The sequence below is a fragment of the Galeopterus variegatus genome, unplaced genomic scaffold (assembly GCF_000696425.1).
Source record: "Galeopterus variegatus unplaced genomic scaffold, G_variegatus-3.0.2 Scaffold5037, whole genome shotgun sequence".
NCBI lineage: Eukaryota > Metazoa > Chordata > Mammalia > Dermoptera > Cynocephalidae > Galeopterus > Galeopterus variegatus.
In genome coordinates, this window is record NW_007731148.1 from 46,939 (window position 1) to 65,042 (window position 18,104).

Consider the following 18,104-nt stretch of genomic DNA (forward strand, 5'->3'; position numbering starts at 1 on the left):
GAGAAAAGAAAAAGAGAAACAATCACAATAATACATTGAACTTTCAAAAAAAAAAGAGAAAACAGAACTGTGATTATTAGAAGTGAGAAGGGGGAGGGAAGTTAGCAAGAAATTAGTTAAGGGTTACAAAGATTGATTACGTTTTGGAAACATGACTATCCCTTTTCTTTTCTTTTCTTTTCTTTTTTTCTTGGCAGCTGGCTAGTATGGGGATGTGAACCCATGACCTTGGTGTTCTAAAGCTGTGCTGCAACCAACTGAGCTAACCGGCCAGCCCTTGTAAACATGACTATCCTAATTATCCTGATTTGATCACCACATTGTATACATGTATTGACATTCGATTCTGTACCACACAAATATATATAATCATAAAAAAAAAAAAAACTGTCAAAAAACCCCACAAGCCTCTTGTCTGCTCTCTCCAGAATAAGCAAATGCCCCATGAAACCAGTGATTCCAGAAGCCAGGTTTATCTCTCTGAACTCTTTCCGCCTCAAATCTTGTCCCAGTATTTCCTCACTATCTTCTTACCCTTTCAACCCCTTTAAACAGCTTTTAAAGATGTTTTGCCCAGCATTTCTATTTGTCCTTAGTAGAAAGGTTGATCCAAGTGTCTTCACCAATCATCACTGGAAGTGTTAAAGCATCCACCTTTTATAACCAACACCTTCATAAAGCTGCTCTGTTTTTAGCATTTCGGCATTAGTATATCTCTTTGTAACATGTTTTTAAGACTAAGAATTTAGAGAATTCTTCTAAGTGATTTCTCATACTGATTTCTGTTAGTATTCTATTAGCCAAAAAGTTACCAATGACCAATTATTGGATTTATTATGTGTAGTAAACTTACATATTTTATCTGTAATTATCAAAAATAATTATTGTGTGTGTTGTTATTCACATTAACGTTCTTGGGTAAGTCAAGTAGTTTGCCAGGCTCACACAATCGGTAGAGGGAAGAGCTGAGACCAGAATCCGGGTCTGCCTGACTACAAAGCCTCAAACTTGACTGTGTTGCATCTCATGGCTTTAACTATTCTCTCATAAGTTTCACCTATTTCAACAAAGTGTTATTTATTTAACCTATCAGATATAGTAGAAGCAGGAGTTACATCAGGATTTTAATGTAAACTTTTAAGATCTTGTAAAATACTTCCTTAGACTTATCTACTTCCACCAAATAAAAGGAATTTGGAGAAATCATCAGTTAAATTTTTTCCCCATATAGTTGATATTTAAACCAGTATTTTCAAGTCCAGTGGAAGTTCTAATTTTTTAAACAGACAATCTCAGACTAAGGAATTGCAGTATTATATCAACTGGATTGCTCTCTGTTGCTCTATTCTCAAAATAACTTTCCCAGGCCCTCATTTCTTTCTCGAATCCCCTTCCTCATCACTGATTTTCTCTTTCAGGGATGAGATGGCTTTTCAGGACCTTCTATGTGAGCGGTGGGTAACTAGCTCTGTTCTGTTTCCTCATCTACAAAATAAGAAAATAAAGTTAACTCAGGTCTGTCCAGTGATACAGCTAAACTATCTTCAACTGTTGTAGACTTACAAAGAGGGTGTCTGTTCTCTTCCATGAAGAGAACAAAGGGAACTTGTATTGTTCTACTTGGTCTATCGTAACAAAATACCACACTGGGTGCTTTAAGGAACAGAAATTAATTTTCTCACAGTTCTGGAGGCTGGGCAGTACAAGATCAAGATGGCAGCAAGGTAGGTTTCAGGCTGAGGCCTCTTCTCTTAGCTTGTGGGCAGCTGCCACCTTGCTATGTGCTCACATGACTTCTTGTGCTCATGCAGAGAAAAAGAGTTCTCTTGTGTCTCTTCTTATAAGGACACTGATTCTATTGTATCAGGGCTCCACCTTTATGACCTCATTTAAACTTAATCATTTAAACCTAATTGAAGGCCATAATTCCAGGCATAGTCATATTGGGGGTTAGGGCTTTAATATATAAATTTTAGGGGACCACAAACATTCAGTCCATAACCGTGCCCAAGAGACAGGAAGGATCAGTATGAAAACATCTTTCAAGGCTCCTGTTGAGTCACTTTTGTTATTGTCCATTGTTTATCCGAAGTAAGTCACGTGCTCATGCCCAAATGCATGTGGGAGAAATAGTCTCTACTTCTCTATTGAGGAGTGACAAAATCACATTGCAAAGCAACGCACAGAGAAAGATGGGAACAAATTGAGGGCCATTACTACATATATCTATCACGTGGTCAGTGGGCCGCACTTCCAGTCATAACTTTTTCTTCCTCCTGCAAAGCTATTTTTCCCTAAATTTGCTTATCAAACTAGGGTGATTATTTCAGAAAAAAATTTCAATATATCTGAAATTATCAACTTATTTCATGGTGAGTTACTTAAGGCATCTAATTTCTTTTCCAACTAGATGATTTAGCTGGGACCACATCAATCCATCAAAAGATGATCTAATAACTAAAGAAAGTCTGGTCTTGATCCCCTTGCTTCCACAAGGGTCTTTGGATCCCTATAAAAGTTAGCCATACTCAAATCATTAACTTTTGAGCTCTTCGCAGCATAGCAGTATATAGTTGGGGGGTGGCTCTTGCCTAATGAAAACATGTCTTCTTTTATTTGCCAATCTCCCATCATATGGACAAGTGCCTCCTTTTGTACTGAAAATGAACTACTCATATGGTTCCTCCCAGAATGGCACAATTATCATTTTTTCTTTAAAAAAATTAAATAAATAGATAAGAAATGCAAATGGTAAATAAACCATTCAAAAGACACTAGCGAAATACAGTGAAAATTAATCCTTTATCTTGCTCCTGTTCCTGGGCCTCCCAGTTTCCTTCCTCAGAGGCTCCCACTATTAGCAATATCTCATGTATTAGCAATATCTTGTGTAATGTGCAGTACATGTGCTATGTACTGCACTTAATATTTTTATGAATACTGTTTGGGAATGTTGCATATCAATACATATAGAACTGCAGCATTTTTCTTAATTTTTATTGAATCATAATTGATTATACATATTTTGGAGGTTCCACATTGACATATGTTGATCAAATCAATATTACTAGCATATATATTGTTACAAATCATACTTATTCTTTATGCCTCTTTTCCAATCTCTCCCCATTCCCCTCTCCCTCCCCCTCCCACCTCTGATAATCCTAGATTTCTTCTTTCCTTCTGAAAGAGTAACGGTTACTCTGTTGATGTGTGGCTTAGATGATCTGTCCCATGCTGAGAGGTATGTTCATGGCCCCCAATATTATCATAGAGCAGATGCTTCTTCTGTCACTCTGGAATGGGATTTGTGGAGAGAGATATCCTCTTCTTTTCTTTGATCTCTGCTGGTGACTTCTCCTTGTGTCAATGCACTCCAGTGGCTGGCAGACCATCTGCACAGTGGTTGTGGTGTCTAGCTGCTTTTGTGGCAGCTGTGGTTATTGTGGTGGCTGTGGTGGGCCACCCACATGGAGGTGATGTTTTTGGCATGCTCCTTGGCACTGTGGGTGTGCTTGGTTGTGGAGGGGGGTCCAGTCCACAGCTCCATGCCTCAGGCCCCCAGGTGGGCCCCAAGGTGCTGGCAGTGTGCCTGGTTGTGGGAGGGAGGTCCAGTCCTAGGCTCCATACCTCAGGTCCCTGGGCAGGCCCTGAGGCACTGGCAGTATGCCTGGGCTGGAACTAAATTTTGTCCTTTGCTTACTTCTAAAGTTGGGGGACTTCCTGTGGGGGCCAGCACTTGAGCTGTGTGGTTTAGCTAAATTGCTGCTTTGCTGCTGATTCCCTAGGGAAGGTTTTGTGCAGCTCAAGGTTTAATGGTTGACCTTATAGGTACTTCTGGCTCTCCAGAGACCCAATGCACCTGGGTTGTGTAGAAACTCTGATCTGGACCTAAGTCTTTTTATCAAACTGCATCCCATGTAATTCTATATTCCTGACCAGTCTCCTCTGAGTGGTCCTTTGCTGATTGGGGTGCCAGTCAGCTGTCCTTGCTGTGCCCCAGTGTTCCCCCAGTGGGCCCAACTCCCCCACCACCCATGTGCAGAATGTTTTTAATGCTCACAAGGTATTCTATATATGAGTTTGTAAAAGTTATTTTAATAGTTTTCTAATGATGAACATTTAGGTTGTCTCAAGTCATTTCCCATTACACACAATTCTACAATAAATATACTTGCTTAGATGTCATTTCTTACATGTGTCAGTGTATCTGCAAGATAAATCCCTAGAAATGAAATTTATAGATCCAAGGTAGGAACTGTTGAGGACAGAAGACTTTCCCTTCACCCTCTGAGTGTTCAATAATTGAGTCTATGAAATAAATGGACAACAAGCAGATTAACAGGAGAAAAAGTATACAAATTTATTATGTGCATGTGGGCATCATATGAAAAAAAGTGAATACACAAAAAAACAGTGATATTTAAGAGCTTATATACCCTATTCACAGGGCAGAAGAGAGGAGGGATGTAGGCAACATAGGGGAGTAAATGATTTGGGGAAAAGCTGGGTGAGTTCTTAGAAAAACAGATGGGAGTTTGTAACAAAGTTTGCCTGGGTATGGTGCTGCCTTCTAGTCTCCTCTCCTGTGATAGGAGTTAACTTTCCCTGGCCGATGAAACTCCTGGAGAGGAGATTGATGACAATTGAGTTCCTTTTGGAGGATCTGTCTTTAGGCAGATAAGAGGAGTTGAGAGAAAAGCTCTCCCTGTAATTACTCTTCTCCTCGTGCCTTCGGCTCAAAGTAATCAATGTACCAAAGCAGCATATTTTGGGATGGAATTTCCTAAACTCCCTCAATACCTTCCTAATTTGATGGATATTGTCAAGTGTTATTTACAGTGGTTGTACCAAATTATACTCCCATAATGATAGGTGAGTTCTTATTCCATGATATACTAGCCACATACCATGTTATAAGTTTTTGATTTTTGCCTTCTTGTTAATTGAGAAACAGTGATGCCTCATTCTTTTGATTTGGGTTTCTCTTCCTATGATCTCTCTGTTCATGTCATTTCATCATTTTGTATTGAATTTTTGATATTTTTGGTAATTTGTAGACAATCTTCTTATACTAAATATATCAGCCCTTGTCTGTGATGTGAGTAATAAAAATGTCCTCCAATTTGCACTTTTCATTGCCTTTCACATTGATATTTTTGCTATGCAAAAAAATAATGATTTTTGGTAGTCTAATTTATCAGTCTTTTATGGATTCTGGGTTTTGTGACATATTTTGAAAGGTCTCCCCCATTCTTAGATGATAAATATCCCTTTATATTTTCTTCCAAAATTATATTGTTTCATATTTATGCTTAAATGTTTTTTAATTTAACTTTATTTTATTTTACTTCTCAGAACACATTGTACTTGATTTTCATGCCCCTTTACCCTTTCCTCCCCACCTCCTCCCTTCCCTCCAAACTTCATATCTGTGCACTCGGCTTAAATAGCTCAAGGAATTTTGTGGTTATTCTGTCTTCTTCCCCCCACCCTTTATTTGTTTGTGTGTTTATTTATTTATTAATTTTTAGCTCCCACAAATAAGTGAGAACATGTGGTATTTCTCTTTCTGTTTCACTTAATATAATTTTCCTGACTTGTTTAACTTAATATAATTTTTTCTAAGTCCATCCATGTTGTTGAGAATGGTAGTATTTTATTCTTTTTTATAGCAGAGTAGTATTCCATTGTATAGATGTACCACAGTTTCCATATCCACTCATCTGATGATGGACATCTGGGCTGGTTCCAGCTCTTGGCTATTGTATATAGAGCTGCAATAAACATTGGAGTACAGGCCTCACTTTGGCATGATGATTTCCATTCCTCTGGGTATATTCCCAACAGTGGAATAGCCGGGTCATATGGTAGATCTATCTGTAATTGTTTGAGGAACCTCCATATCATTTTCCATAAAGGCTACACCATTTTGCAACCCCCCCAACAGTGGATGAGTGTTCCTTTTTTTTTTTTTTTTTTTTGTCTTTTTTCGTGACTGGCAACGGGATCGCAACCCTCGGTGTTGCTCCCGTACCTTGCTCAGCCAGTGAGCAGCCAGTCTGTATGTGGGATCTGAACCCTCGGTGGGAGCGCTGCCGCACTTCCCAAGCGGTGCACTGTAGCAGTGCGCCACTGGGCCAGCCCCATGGATGAGTGTTCCTTTTTCTCCACAACCTCTCCAGCACTTATCATTCTCAGTCTTTTTGATATTAGCTATCTTAACTGGAGTGAGATGGTATCTCAGTGTGGTTTTGATTTGCATTTCCTGGATGTTAACTGATACTGAGCACTTTTTCATGTGTCTGTTGGCCATTCATATATCTTCCTTTGAGAAATGTCTGTTCAGCTCCTTTGACCCTTTTTTAATTGGGTTATTTGGTTTTTTGTTGTAAAGTTCTTTGAGTTCCTTGTATATTCTGGATATTAATCCTTTCTCAGATGTATATTTTGCAAATATTTTCTCCCACTCTGTCAGTTGTGTTTTTACTCTGTTGACTTTTTCTTTTGCTGTGCAGAAGCTTTTTAGTTTGATATAATCCCATTTGTTTTTTTTACCTTTAGTGGCCTGTGCTTTTTGGGTCCTATTCATGATTTCTGTACCCATTCCTATTTCCTGGAGTGTTTCCCTTATGTTTTCTTTAAGGATTTTTATTGTTTCAAGGTGTTTATTTAATTCTTTAATACATTTTGAGTTGATTTTGGTATATGGTGAAAGATACAGGTCTAGTTTCTTTCTCCTACATATGATTATCCAGTTTTCCCAGCACCATTTGTTGAAAAGGCAGTCTCTTCCCCATTATGTAGACTTGCTGCCTTTGTCAAAGATCAGATGGCTGTAGGCATGTGGGTTAATTTCTGGGTTCTCTATTCTGTTCCATTGATTCATGTGTCTGTTTTTATGCCAGTACCATACTGTTTTGGTTATTATAGCTCTGTAATATAGTTTAAAGTCAGGCAGTGCTATGCCTGCAGCTTTTTTTTCTTTTTTTTTTTTTTTCCTCATAATTGCTTTGGCTATGCATGGTCTTTTGTTGTTCCATACAAATGTCTGGATAGCTTTTTCCATCTCAGAGAAAAATGTCATTGGAATTTTGATGAAGATTGCATTGAATTTGTAGATCTCTTTGGGTAATATGAACATTTTCACAATGTTAATTCTTCCAATCCAAGAGCATGGGATATCTTTCCATCTTCTTGTGTCCTCTTTAATTTCTCTCAACAGTAGTTTGTAGTTCTCTTCGTAGAGATTTTTCACATCCTTGGTCAGCTTTATTCCTAAATATTTTGGTTTCTTGGTGGCTATTGTAAATGGGCTAGCTTTCTTTATTTCTTTTTCTGCATGTTCACTGGTGGAGTATAGAAATGATGATTTTTGTGTATTGATTTTGTAACCTGCAACTTTGCTGAAATCATTTTTCAACTCTAGGAGTTTTTTTTTTTTTTTGGTCTTTTGTCTTTTTCCGTGTCCGGCAATGGATTGCAACCCTCAGTGTTGCCCCCGTACCGGACCGGGGACCGGCAACGGGATCGCAACCCTCGGTGTTGCTCCCGTGCCTCTCTCAGCCAGTGAGCGGGAACCGGTCTGTATGTGGGATCCGAACCCTCGGGCGGGAGTGCCGCCGCGCTTCCCAAGCGGCGCACTATCTAGTGCGCCACCGGGCCAGCCCTAGGAGTTTTTTTATAGATGCTTTAGACTATTCAATATATAGGATCATATCATCGGCAAAAAGGAACAGCTTGACTTCATCCTTTCCAATCTGGATGCCGTTTATTTCCTTCTCTTCTCTGATTGCTCTGGCTAGTACTTCCAAAACTAAGTTGAATAGGAGTGGTGGGAGTGGGCATCCTTGTCTAGTTCCTGTTTTTAAGGAGTGGGCTTATCACATATGGCTTTAATTATGTTGAGATACTTTCCATCTATGCCTAACTTGTAGAGAGTATTTATCATGAAAGGATGTTTAATTTTGTCAAATGCTTTTTCAGCATCAATAGAGATGATCATGTGGTTTTTGTCTTTGCTTTTATTAATGTGGTGTATCACATTTATTGGTTTGCCTATGTTGAACCAACCTCGCATCCCTGGGATGAATGCCACTTGATCATGGTATATAATTTTCTGTATGTTTTGCTGTATTCTATTAGCTAGTATTTTATTGAAGATTTTGGCATCTATATTCATCAAGGATATTGGCCTGTAGTTTTCTATTTTTGATGCATCTTTGTCTGGTTTTGGTATCAGGGTGATATTTGCCTCATGGAATGAGTTTGGGAGGATGGCCTCTGTTTCAATCTTTTGAAACAGTTTGTAGAGAATTGGTATCAGTTCCTCTTTGAAGATTTGGTAGAACTCTGCAGTGAACCCTTCCTTTCCTAGGCTTTTTTGTTGTTGTTGGGAGCTTTCTGATAACAGCTTCAATCTCTTTTATTGTTATTGATCTGTTCAGATTTTCTGTCTTCTTGCCTCTGTTTTGGTAGCTTGTATGCATCCAGAAATTTATCCATTTCCTCCTGATTTTCAAATTTGTTGGCATATAGTTGTTTATAGTAGTCTCAAATGATTCCTTGTATTTCAGATATAACAGTTGTAATATCACCTTTTTCATTTCTTATTTTTGTTATTTGGATCTTCTCTCTTCTTTTTTTAGTTAGCCATGCTAATGGTTTGTCAATTTTATTTATCTTTTTTTTAAAAACCAACATTATATTTCATTGATATTTTGTATTGTTTTTTGGGTTTCTATTTCATTTAGTTCTTCTCTGATCTTAATTATTTCTTTCCATCTACTAACTTTAGGTTTGGATTGTTCTTGTTTTTCTAGATCTTTAAGGTGAAGTGTTAGGTTATTTATTTGTCATCTTTACATTCTTCTGAAGTAAGCATTTTATGCAATAAATTTCCCCCTTAAAATTGCTTTTGTAGTATCCCACAGCTTTTGGTATGATGTGTCATTATTTTCATTAGTTTCAAGAAATTTTTTGATTTCCTGTTTAATTTCTTCTTGCACCCACATGTCATTAAGTAGAATGGTGTTTAATTTCCACGAGTTTGTATAGTTTTCAGAGTTTCGTTTGTTATTGATTTCTAATTTTAATCCATTGTGATCAGAAAAAATACATGGAATAATTCCAATATTTTTGAATTTGTTAAGACTTGCTTTGTGACCTAGACATGTGGCTATCCTGGAGAATGTTCCATGTTCTGATCAGAAGAATGAATATTCTGAGGTTGTTGGGTGGAATGTTCTGTAGATTTCTGCCAAATCCAATTCATCTAAAGTATTGTTTAGAACTTGTGTTTCATGTTGATTTTTTGCCTAGATGATCTGTCCAATGATGGGAGTGGGGTGTTCAGGTCCCCTGCCATTATGGTGTTAGTGTCTATTTCGTTCTTTAGATCTAATAGTGTTTGCTTTGTAAATATGGCTGCTCCAACTTTAGGTGTGTATATATTTATGATTGTTCTGTCTTCTTGATGGATAGATCCTTTTATCATTATATATTGGCCATCTTTATCTCTTTTAATGGTTTTTGCTTTAAAGTCTGTTTTACCTGATATAAGAATAGCTACTCCTGCTCATTTTTCATTCCTACATGCATGATATATCTTTTTCCATCCTTTCAATCTTAGTCTATGTGTGTCTTTACAGGTCAAGTGAGTCTCTTGGAGACAGCATATTTTTGGGTCCATCTTTTTAATCCAGTTGGTCAGTCTGTGTCTTTTGAATGGGGAATTTAGACCCTTTACATTCAGAGTTATTATTGAAAGGTGTTGATTTACTCCTAGCATTATACTGATATTTGTTTAGATGTCTTAAGTATCTTTTGTTCCTTTCTTTCAAATTTTATGTTTGTCTTCTGTATTGGTTGGTTTCTTGTGGTGATAGATAAACTATTTTTTTCTCTTTTGTTAGCATTTTTGTTTTGCTGGTAGGTACTTTTCTTTCTTGTGTATTCACGGTAGTGATGGTTGTTTTTGTGGTATCAAACCCAGTACTTTTTTGAGAATATCTTGTAGGGCTGGTCGTGTGGTAGTGAACTCCCACAGTTTTTGTTTGTCTGAGAAATATACTATTTGTCCTTCATTTCAGGAGGATAGCCTTGCTGAGTAAAGCATTCTTGGCTGGCAATTTTTGACCTTTAGTGTTTTTAATATATCGTCCCATTCTTTTCTGGCTTTTAGAGTTTCTGAGGAAAATTCTGATCTTATTCTGATTGGGGCTCCCTTATAGGTGACTTGCTGCTGCTCTCACTCTCTTGCTGCTTTTAAGATTCTCTCTTGGTCTTTGAATTTTGTCAGCTTGATTATCACATGTCTTGGAGAGGACCTTTTTAGGTTGAATGTATTTGGTGATCTTTGGGCTTCCTGAATCTGGGGATCTGTGACTTTCCCTATACCTGGGAAGTTTTCTGCTATTATTTCATTGACTAAGTTTTCAATGCCATTTCCTTTTTCCTCTCCTTCTGGAATACCCATGATTCAGATATTTGAGTGCTTAAGGTTTTCAGTTGTATCTCTTAAATTTTCTTCAATTTTTTTGATCCTTTTTCTGGTCTGCCTATGGTAATTTAAACAGCCTGTCTTTGAGGTCAGAAATATTCTCTTCTGCTTGTTCAAGTCTCCTGGTTTAACTCTCTGTTGTATTTTTTTATTTCATTGAATGAATCCTTGAGCTCCACAAGCTCAGCAACATTCTTTTTCAAGGCATTGATTTCTTTGTACATTTCTTCTCTCAGATCCTGTATGTTTTTCTCATTTCATTGTGTTGTTTCTCTGAGTTTTCTTGTATCTCATTTAGTTTCCTTAGAATAGTTACTCTAAATCCCTTGACTGTCATTTCAAAAACTTCCTGTTCTATAGGATATAGCACTTGTAAGTTGTTAATTTCCTTTGGTGATGATGTACTTTCTTGATTTTTCATATTTCTGGTTTCTTTCCTTTGGTGTTTTGTCATTGTGGCCAGGAGTATCACAGTTCACTCATATCATCCTGATGTCTGGCTTGGATCCTGAAGGGACTGCTGTTTCTGGACAGCAGAAACTAGTCTCGACTGGAAGCCCACTCCACCTGCCTTCATGGGCTGGTCAGGGGGCGTGGGATACCAGAGCCTTTCAAGTCGCTCATGGAGACAGATGGCCTGGGCCGGAAGTCCCACCCCACCTGCGTTCACCGGCTCGTCTGGCTCAGGGCTTGGGAGCCCAGAGCCTCTCAGGTCACTCACAGAGATGGGATGGCAGGCGCTGGAAGTCCCACCCCAGTCCTGTCTGCCTTCTCCAGCCAGCAGGCCCAGGGCGTATAGGCCCAGAAGCTCTAAAGTCTCTCTATGAAATGGGGAAGCAACCTGAACTGGGGTCCTGCAGTGGATGGCTCCTGTCTGTGCCAGCACAGATTTCAGGTCCTCTGTCACTTCTCCTCAAAAGCTGCAAATTAGTCTCTCTGTGGAAGAGAGAGACACCAGGAACCCACTACTCTGCCATCTTGACCCCTCCCTTGAGTCTTTATGCTTAAATTTTTTGTCTGTCCAGAAATGTTTTTGAATAAGTACTGAGATCAGAATCTAAACTGTTTTTCTTCAGATTGCTGCTCAGTTATCCCTATAACATTTATTGAATAAATATTTTCCTCAATAAAGCTATACCTTTACATACTGTTATATAATAAGAAGAAGAACCATATATTTGGTCTTTGTCCTTGGTTTCTAGCACAAGAGCTTCTAAAATGCTTAGAATTTCCTGAGTGATAGGTGATGGGAACATGTTTTGTTATAGTATTTGGTCTTTGTCCGCATTATTTGACACAGAGCTCCTAAGACCCTTAAAATTCCCTAAGCAATGACTGTCTTCCTATGCTAATGAGATGACTCTTAGTTGAGGGGCTCCTAAGTAGCTTTGGGATGTGGGCTAGTTGACAGAAAGATTAACTATATGATTAGAGTGTTGGAGCTTTCAGCTCCACCCCTGGACTTCTTGGGAGACAAGGGCTGGAGATTGAGTTAACCACCAATGGTCAACGATTTAATCCATTGTGCCTTGTAATAGAACCTCCATAAAAACCCTAAACAATGGGATTTGGAGAGCTTCCAGGTTGGGGAATGCATCCACATGCTCAGAGTGTAGCTCACTCAAACTTCGTGGGGAACAGAAGCTCCTGTGCTTAGGACACTTTCAGATGCTATTCAGATCTAATTCTGATGCTCTATTCCATGTGTGCATGTGTCTGTGTATGTGATTTATATATCTTCACTTATAATATTATGCTTTTTTCCTCCATTAAGGTGCCCCATCATAACTATGCTGTTTTCCCAGAACTTTTCCAGATATTGTTGTGTTTTCATTTTTCTCTACAAGCAATATAACTGGCTTCTCTCAAGAAAGTTAGTATTTTTATTAGGATTTTCATAAACCGTTAGATTAATTACAGAGGAATTGATAACTTCATGATATGTAACTTTAATATTGAAGAGTATGTATTTTTGTTCACTTTAGGCATATTTTGAGTCACAATATTTTAGAATTTTATTGATATAGGCTTTCATCATTTCTCATTAACTTTAGTCTTAAGGTATTTATTTATCTATCTATTTAGTTTTGCTATTATAATGGATTCATTGAACAAGGGGACTCTTAGAGTGCAATAATAAAACTTAGTTCTTTATATCTCTTTCCTCATTGCTCATTCACACTTGCTCTGGCGGGGGGGCCTTATATTTTACCCATCCCTGGATAAAATCTCAGGCAGGCCCATAATCTACCTACTTATTCTTAAGCAATTTTAAAACAACAAAATAACCAATAACAAATAGCAACAAAAGCAACAAATAGCAACAAAAAACAAAAAGTACTTTCTCCAAAGAGTTCTTGTTGAGTAATTAATGTGCTTAGTTAGTCCCCTGTAAAAGTGACTGAAAGCTCTCCTAATCTCTAAGTTGAATCTCTCTCCTCCCATCCCCAGCTCAGGCTCTATTCAGGTTAGCTTGCTGTAATAAAGCAGGGGCCCTGCTCAGATGTTTCTCTTTCCTCAGCTTGCTTCTGTTTTTGAAATGATTTCCTTTGACTGTAAAAAAAATAGCTGACTCTCCAGACTTGATCAAATGAGCAAACTGGCTCCTATCTTGGTAGTGTGTTTATGGATTCTCCACAGTCCCCCAACTGGGAATACTCACTATCCTTGCTATGATGCACGGGATTCGTTTTTCTTCAGCCAGGCACTTAACATCGCTCCTCAGTTCCTGGGAATCTACAGCCTCCTTCTTCTTCCCCTCACTTTGGGGTTCCTCACCTCAGAACTCTCTTATCCATCGAGGCATTTCTCTTGCCAGATTTTGAAATGGCTTCAAGCTGGCTCTCTCTTCCATGGGACTCAGATCCAGTCCACAAGAAACTCTCACACACCCTTACCCCCATCTGTAGCTCCTGCCTCAGCTGATGGCCACAGACTCTGTCCTTGAGATTCCTCAGGCATGTGTCCACTGTTGGCACCCTCTCCCTGACCAAGACAGCCGTAATGTTCTCCTCTGCTTGATTATAGCCCCCTTACCTCCCTTTTCTTAGATCATTTACTTCAGAAAACTTGCAATTGTAAGTTCTTTCTCAGCCCCTTTGAGAAATAAATTTTCTCTTATCCTCTTGCCTGTTTTACAACTCAGGAATGTCTATCCCAAGGATTTGAGAACCATCCCTTTGGATTTATTATTCTGTCTGCCAAATTTGCTTTCTAATTCTATAGTTTTGTTTTTATCTTTGTTAGTTGTAGCCTTCTGTTTTTGTTAGCCTCATTCTTTAAACAAATTGAATATTTAATTTGCTTTCCTTTTTCTTATATACTTACATATGTTTTCAATGGCTTAAGACTTGTTTCCCTTAAATTTGTTATAGGCATATAGAGATTTTATCATAGTTTTGTTATGAATTAGCCATTTCATTGTTATCAGAAATATTATTTGCACCCACCATATCTACTTTTTGGAATATTTTTGAGATGTTTTTTGTGGACCAACATATCATCAACTTTTGTTATTATTCAGGAGTGCTTAGATAATAGGTTAACACCCATTTTTAAACTAATTTCTTCAAGGAGTTGCTAGAAACACATACACTGATTTTATTCATGTTTTAAAATGTCTATCCCTTGCCTTATGCTTGAGTGACAGTTTGGTTTGATAGAAAATCCTGAGGTCATTCTTCCTTTCTTTGAAGACTAAACAAGCTGATTATAATGTTTCTCATTCTCCTTGGAAAACTAAACTTAGGTTATCCTTCTAGAGCTGTTTTCTGAGAAACTTAATAAAGTTGGATTTGGCCGTGTGACCAGCAGCATTTTTCATGATTGGTGAACTGCATCCAAACTGGGAGGACTCTGACCAGGATTATAACTGCTTGGTGGGAAGCACAAATGGATGCATCCCCAAGTGCAACTCTTGAAATTGAGTGTGTCCCTTATAATGGTGACCTCTAGGAGCCACACTCATACACTCGTGGGTATTACAAGAGCTGTTAACTTCTAAGGAGCATAAGGCATCTGAACCTACACCCACCTATATGACCTTCTTTCCTGAGCTATTAACAGCAGAACTAGAAAATAGCACCTGGACCACTATGAAAATGCCTTCCTGCTATGTGGATACACCTAATACATCTATGCTGATATGCTGTGATTCTTGTTCTGCTTCTTTCTGCAAAGCTAAATGGTGCCAGAGATAGCCTAGTGAACCTTATGAATGCTGATATGAAGCCTAAATGCAAGACCACTGCTACTGGATGTTGCAAATATAAAAACAGTTAAAAATTAAGAATGGCCTTGTAAAGTCTGAAACAGGAGAGTAGTAAAGTAGAATTAGAGCCACCAACAATTAAAATATATTTTACAGTAACTAAAACAGCATTGTAGAGGTGCATGAATGGACAAAGAAACAATGGAACAGAATAGAAAATCCAGACAGTGACCAATGCCTGCAGAGTTTACCATTTGAACTGGCATTTCAAATCAGTGGGAAAAAGAGTGGATTTTTTAACTAATAACTAATAGCGTTGGAATAAATAAGTGGCCATTTGGATGGAATTTAATTGAATTACTATTCTATATCTTATATCTTATCAGCTGATTATATACAGTTATGTAACAGCTTTAAGAGATAAACTTTCTCCCTTGAAATAAATGTTTCTTTATCTTCTTTTCAGGAGAAAGTTCTAGAACTAATGCACCCAGGTGAGAACTCTTTCTAGTGAAAATTTCAGTTCTGGAAGGCTCCCTCATTAGCAATTTAAATACTGATTGCTATTTTGTTTGTACATAGGAATCAAAGCTATCTGATTATATGGTATCTTTCTATAATACTCATGTCTCTACTTCATTACATTTATGCTATTAGGATGCTGTCTTAGGGTGGTCCACATGACTCTAGATGTTATCTTGTAAAGGGCCAGATATATATATATATTTTTTTTCCTTTTTGTCTTTTTTCGTGTCCGGCAATGGATCGCAACCCTCAGTGTCGCGCCCATACCGGACCGGGACCAGCAACGGGATCACAACCCTCGGTGTTGCTCCCACACCTCGCTCAGCCAGTGAGCAGGAACCGGTCTGTATGTAGGATCCGAACCCTTGGCGGGAGCACCGCCGCGCTCTCAAGCGGCGCACTGTAGCAGTGCGCCACCGGGCCGGCCCCACATATCAATTCTTGAATAGGTATTCAAAGAGCCATGAAAATGATCTGCAGATGTAGACTTGGCCCAAGAACCCCACTTCTGGGGTGGATGGCCATGATCTAGAGATGATGCCAATTTTACTCAAAAACTAAAATCGTAAGTGAATGGTAAGGCAAAAAAAAAAAAGAATCAGTGAATTTTAGTTGGGATTCAGCCCAGTAATGTAAAGATCGTAGGTACGCCAGATATTTTTAAATTAATTTTCTAATTTATATATTCAAGATTATTGAGCACCTATAATGTATGAGTAAGTTTTTGTTAAATATTTAAAGGGGTGAAAATATGCATAGAATGGAGTTTATTTCCTCAAGGGAATACTGTCTTGTAGGAAATGTAAGATATGCACAGAGTACACAAAAAAGTGAGCGAGATAAAGTAATGAGAGAGGGGGAGGTGAAATTCTATGAGTTTATAAGAGAAAAAGATTGAATCTGGGTATTATTGTTTTATTTATAACTTTTGACAAAGCAAAAAGTGAGAAACAGAAAATTTTTGCAATATCAGAGTTGATAGTTTATACAAAGGGCCGTCAAATTACCAAGCCAAGAGTCATGCCTGTCTGGTTTCTACTGATTCTTTCCCCAGCCTGTCTCTTCTCTGTTCTCACTCACTGCCCCGGGGGCTATCATGTAGTTATTTTATTTTCTCACAGAGGTGCTTCCAGTCCAAACCCTCAAGAGTTCACCCACTCCAGCTCACTTGCAGACATGGAGGAGCTACAGCCAGTGTATGTCAATGGTGAGTCTCCCCACTGGGAGGTGCTCTGGGACTGAGGCAAGGAGGGCAGAGGGAGCAGGGGAAAAGCCCATGAGGTGTTCTAGCCATCCCACCCCATGAGGCCCAGTCACTCCCAATAAATGAATGACGTTTTTGAAATCATGTTGGGGTAGGGAGGGAGGATATAGTCATGAAGCAGGGGGCTGGGAAGATGTGTATGAAGTTTGAATTCTTGGCCATGGACATCTGTGAACTCTTATCTTCTTCCTGCAGTGGGCCCTGTAGGTGTGGATGTGGTTTATTCCCAGGTCTGGAGCATTCAGCAGCCAGAAGAATCAGGTAGGAAACTGCAAATCGGTTCTTGTCAGATGCATCTTCCCAGGAAAGTGGTGTACTGTGTCCAACAGAGGCTTCAATACATCACTTGCATTTGTTCTCAGATCTGTAGATCCCAGAGAAAGCAAAAGACATCTGGAGGCAGGCTCTTGTGAAGAAGCTGAACTAAAAAAAAAATAGGCAGATGATACATTGAGTTTTCATTTGGATGGGACTAGAGAGTCAGAGAGAACCTGAGATACCAGGCAAAGAGAGGAAATCAGGCAAGAATGAGAATATCTAGAGTCATAATATCTAAAGTCCAGGAGAAATCCTTTCAGTTGAAGAGGGTCATTTTAAAGGACCTGCAGTCTTGGAATGGGATGGGAGGAATCACCGAATTAATCAACCTGATCTAGAAAATTTTCACTTTGACATGTAGCTTTGCAAGAACTGAGATGATAGTTCTATAGCAATGCAGAGCCGTGTCCTTCAAGCTGCTGCTCCACTGCCATTGAAACTACAGTCTTAATACTTTGTCCTTTGGTCTGTGCTCCTGGGTGCCTCTAATGGAGCCAGTGGCTGTTGGCAGCTCAGCTAGTTTTCTGGTCAGTGGTCATCTGCACACTCTCTTCTGAGCCTCTGAGGCTGGCTCTTCTACTATCTTTGCTTAGACTTGTGCCACTGCAGCTTCCTGTGGAGTTGATTATCCTATCATTCTCCTTTTATGTCTGTGACCAGCCCAGCAGAATCAAAAAGGTACAGTTGTCTCCACTGGATGTTCATCTTCCAAGCCCTCTAGGTGTTAATCTGCAGTTAGGAGAGAAAAGTAGATTCACTCCCCCTATGCACACATGGAAAGAAGGGAGAAAGAAGCAGACATCACTGAGCAGCCCCTGTACCCAGACTTTAACTGCTGTGTGACTCAGGTTCTGTCCTCACTTATCTGTGCCTCCAATTTTCTTGTATATAGTGTGGTGAGCCACTCATGGCTGGTTATCTAAGGAACATAGAAGAATGACAGGAACATGGGCCTGACAGAATATTGTAATGGTCAGAGAAGCCAAAAGGAAAAAAATATATATAAAGATAATATATATAAAGATAAGAACCCATCAGAAGTCTCATTAGAGAAAGGAAGGGCTTTGTTAATAAATATTGGTGGAAGGCTCAGAGGATGGACGGAGTCTTAGAGGGACTTCAGAGTGAGGAATATTAAGGGATGTATTTTACAGAACTGTAGTAGATGGAATTTGACACATTAAGCATAGCAGTTCTATACCCTGTGATATAAAGTCTTGGAGTGAGGTTTAAGAAGGAACCCCAGAGCTCAGTACTATATATATATATATATATATATATATATA

At 38.8% G+C, this 18,104-nt stretch overlaps 1 protein-coding gene across 1 annotated transcript in view; it reads left to right on the forward strand.

The window, feature by feature from the left end:
* FCRL2 (Fc receptor-like 2) overlaps window positions 1-18,104 on the forward strand; it is a 43,349-nt gene that overhangs the window by 24,696 nt on the left and 549 nt on the right. Inside the window, exons 9-11 of the mRNA XM_008588791.1 lie at window positions 15,178-15,205; window positions 16,358-16,443; window positions 16,696-16,761. Coding sequence (XP_008587013.1) covers window positions 15,178-15,205; window positions 16,358-16,443; window positions 16,696-16,761 — 180 coding nt within the window. The remainder of the gene's footprint in view (window positions 1-15,177; window positions 15,206-16,357; window positions 16,444-16,695; window positions 16,762-18,104) is intronic.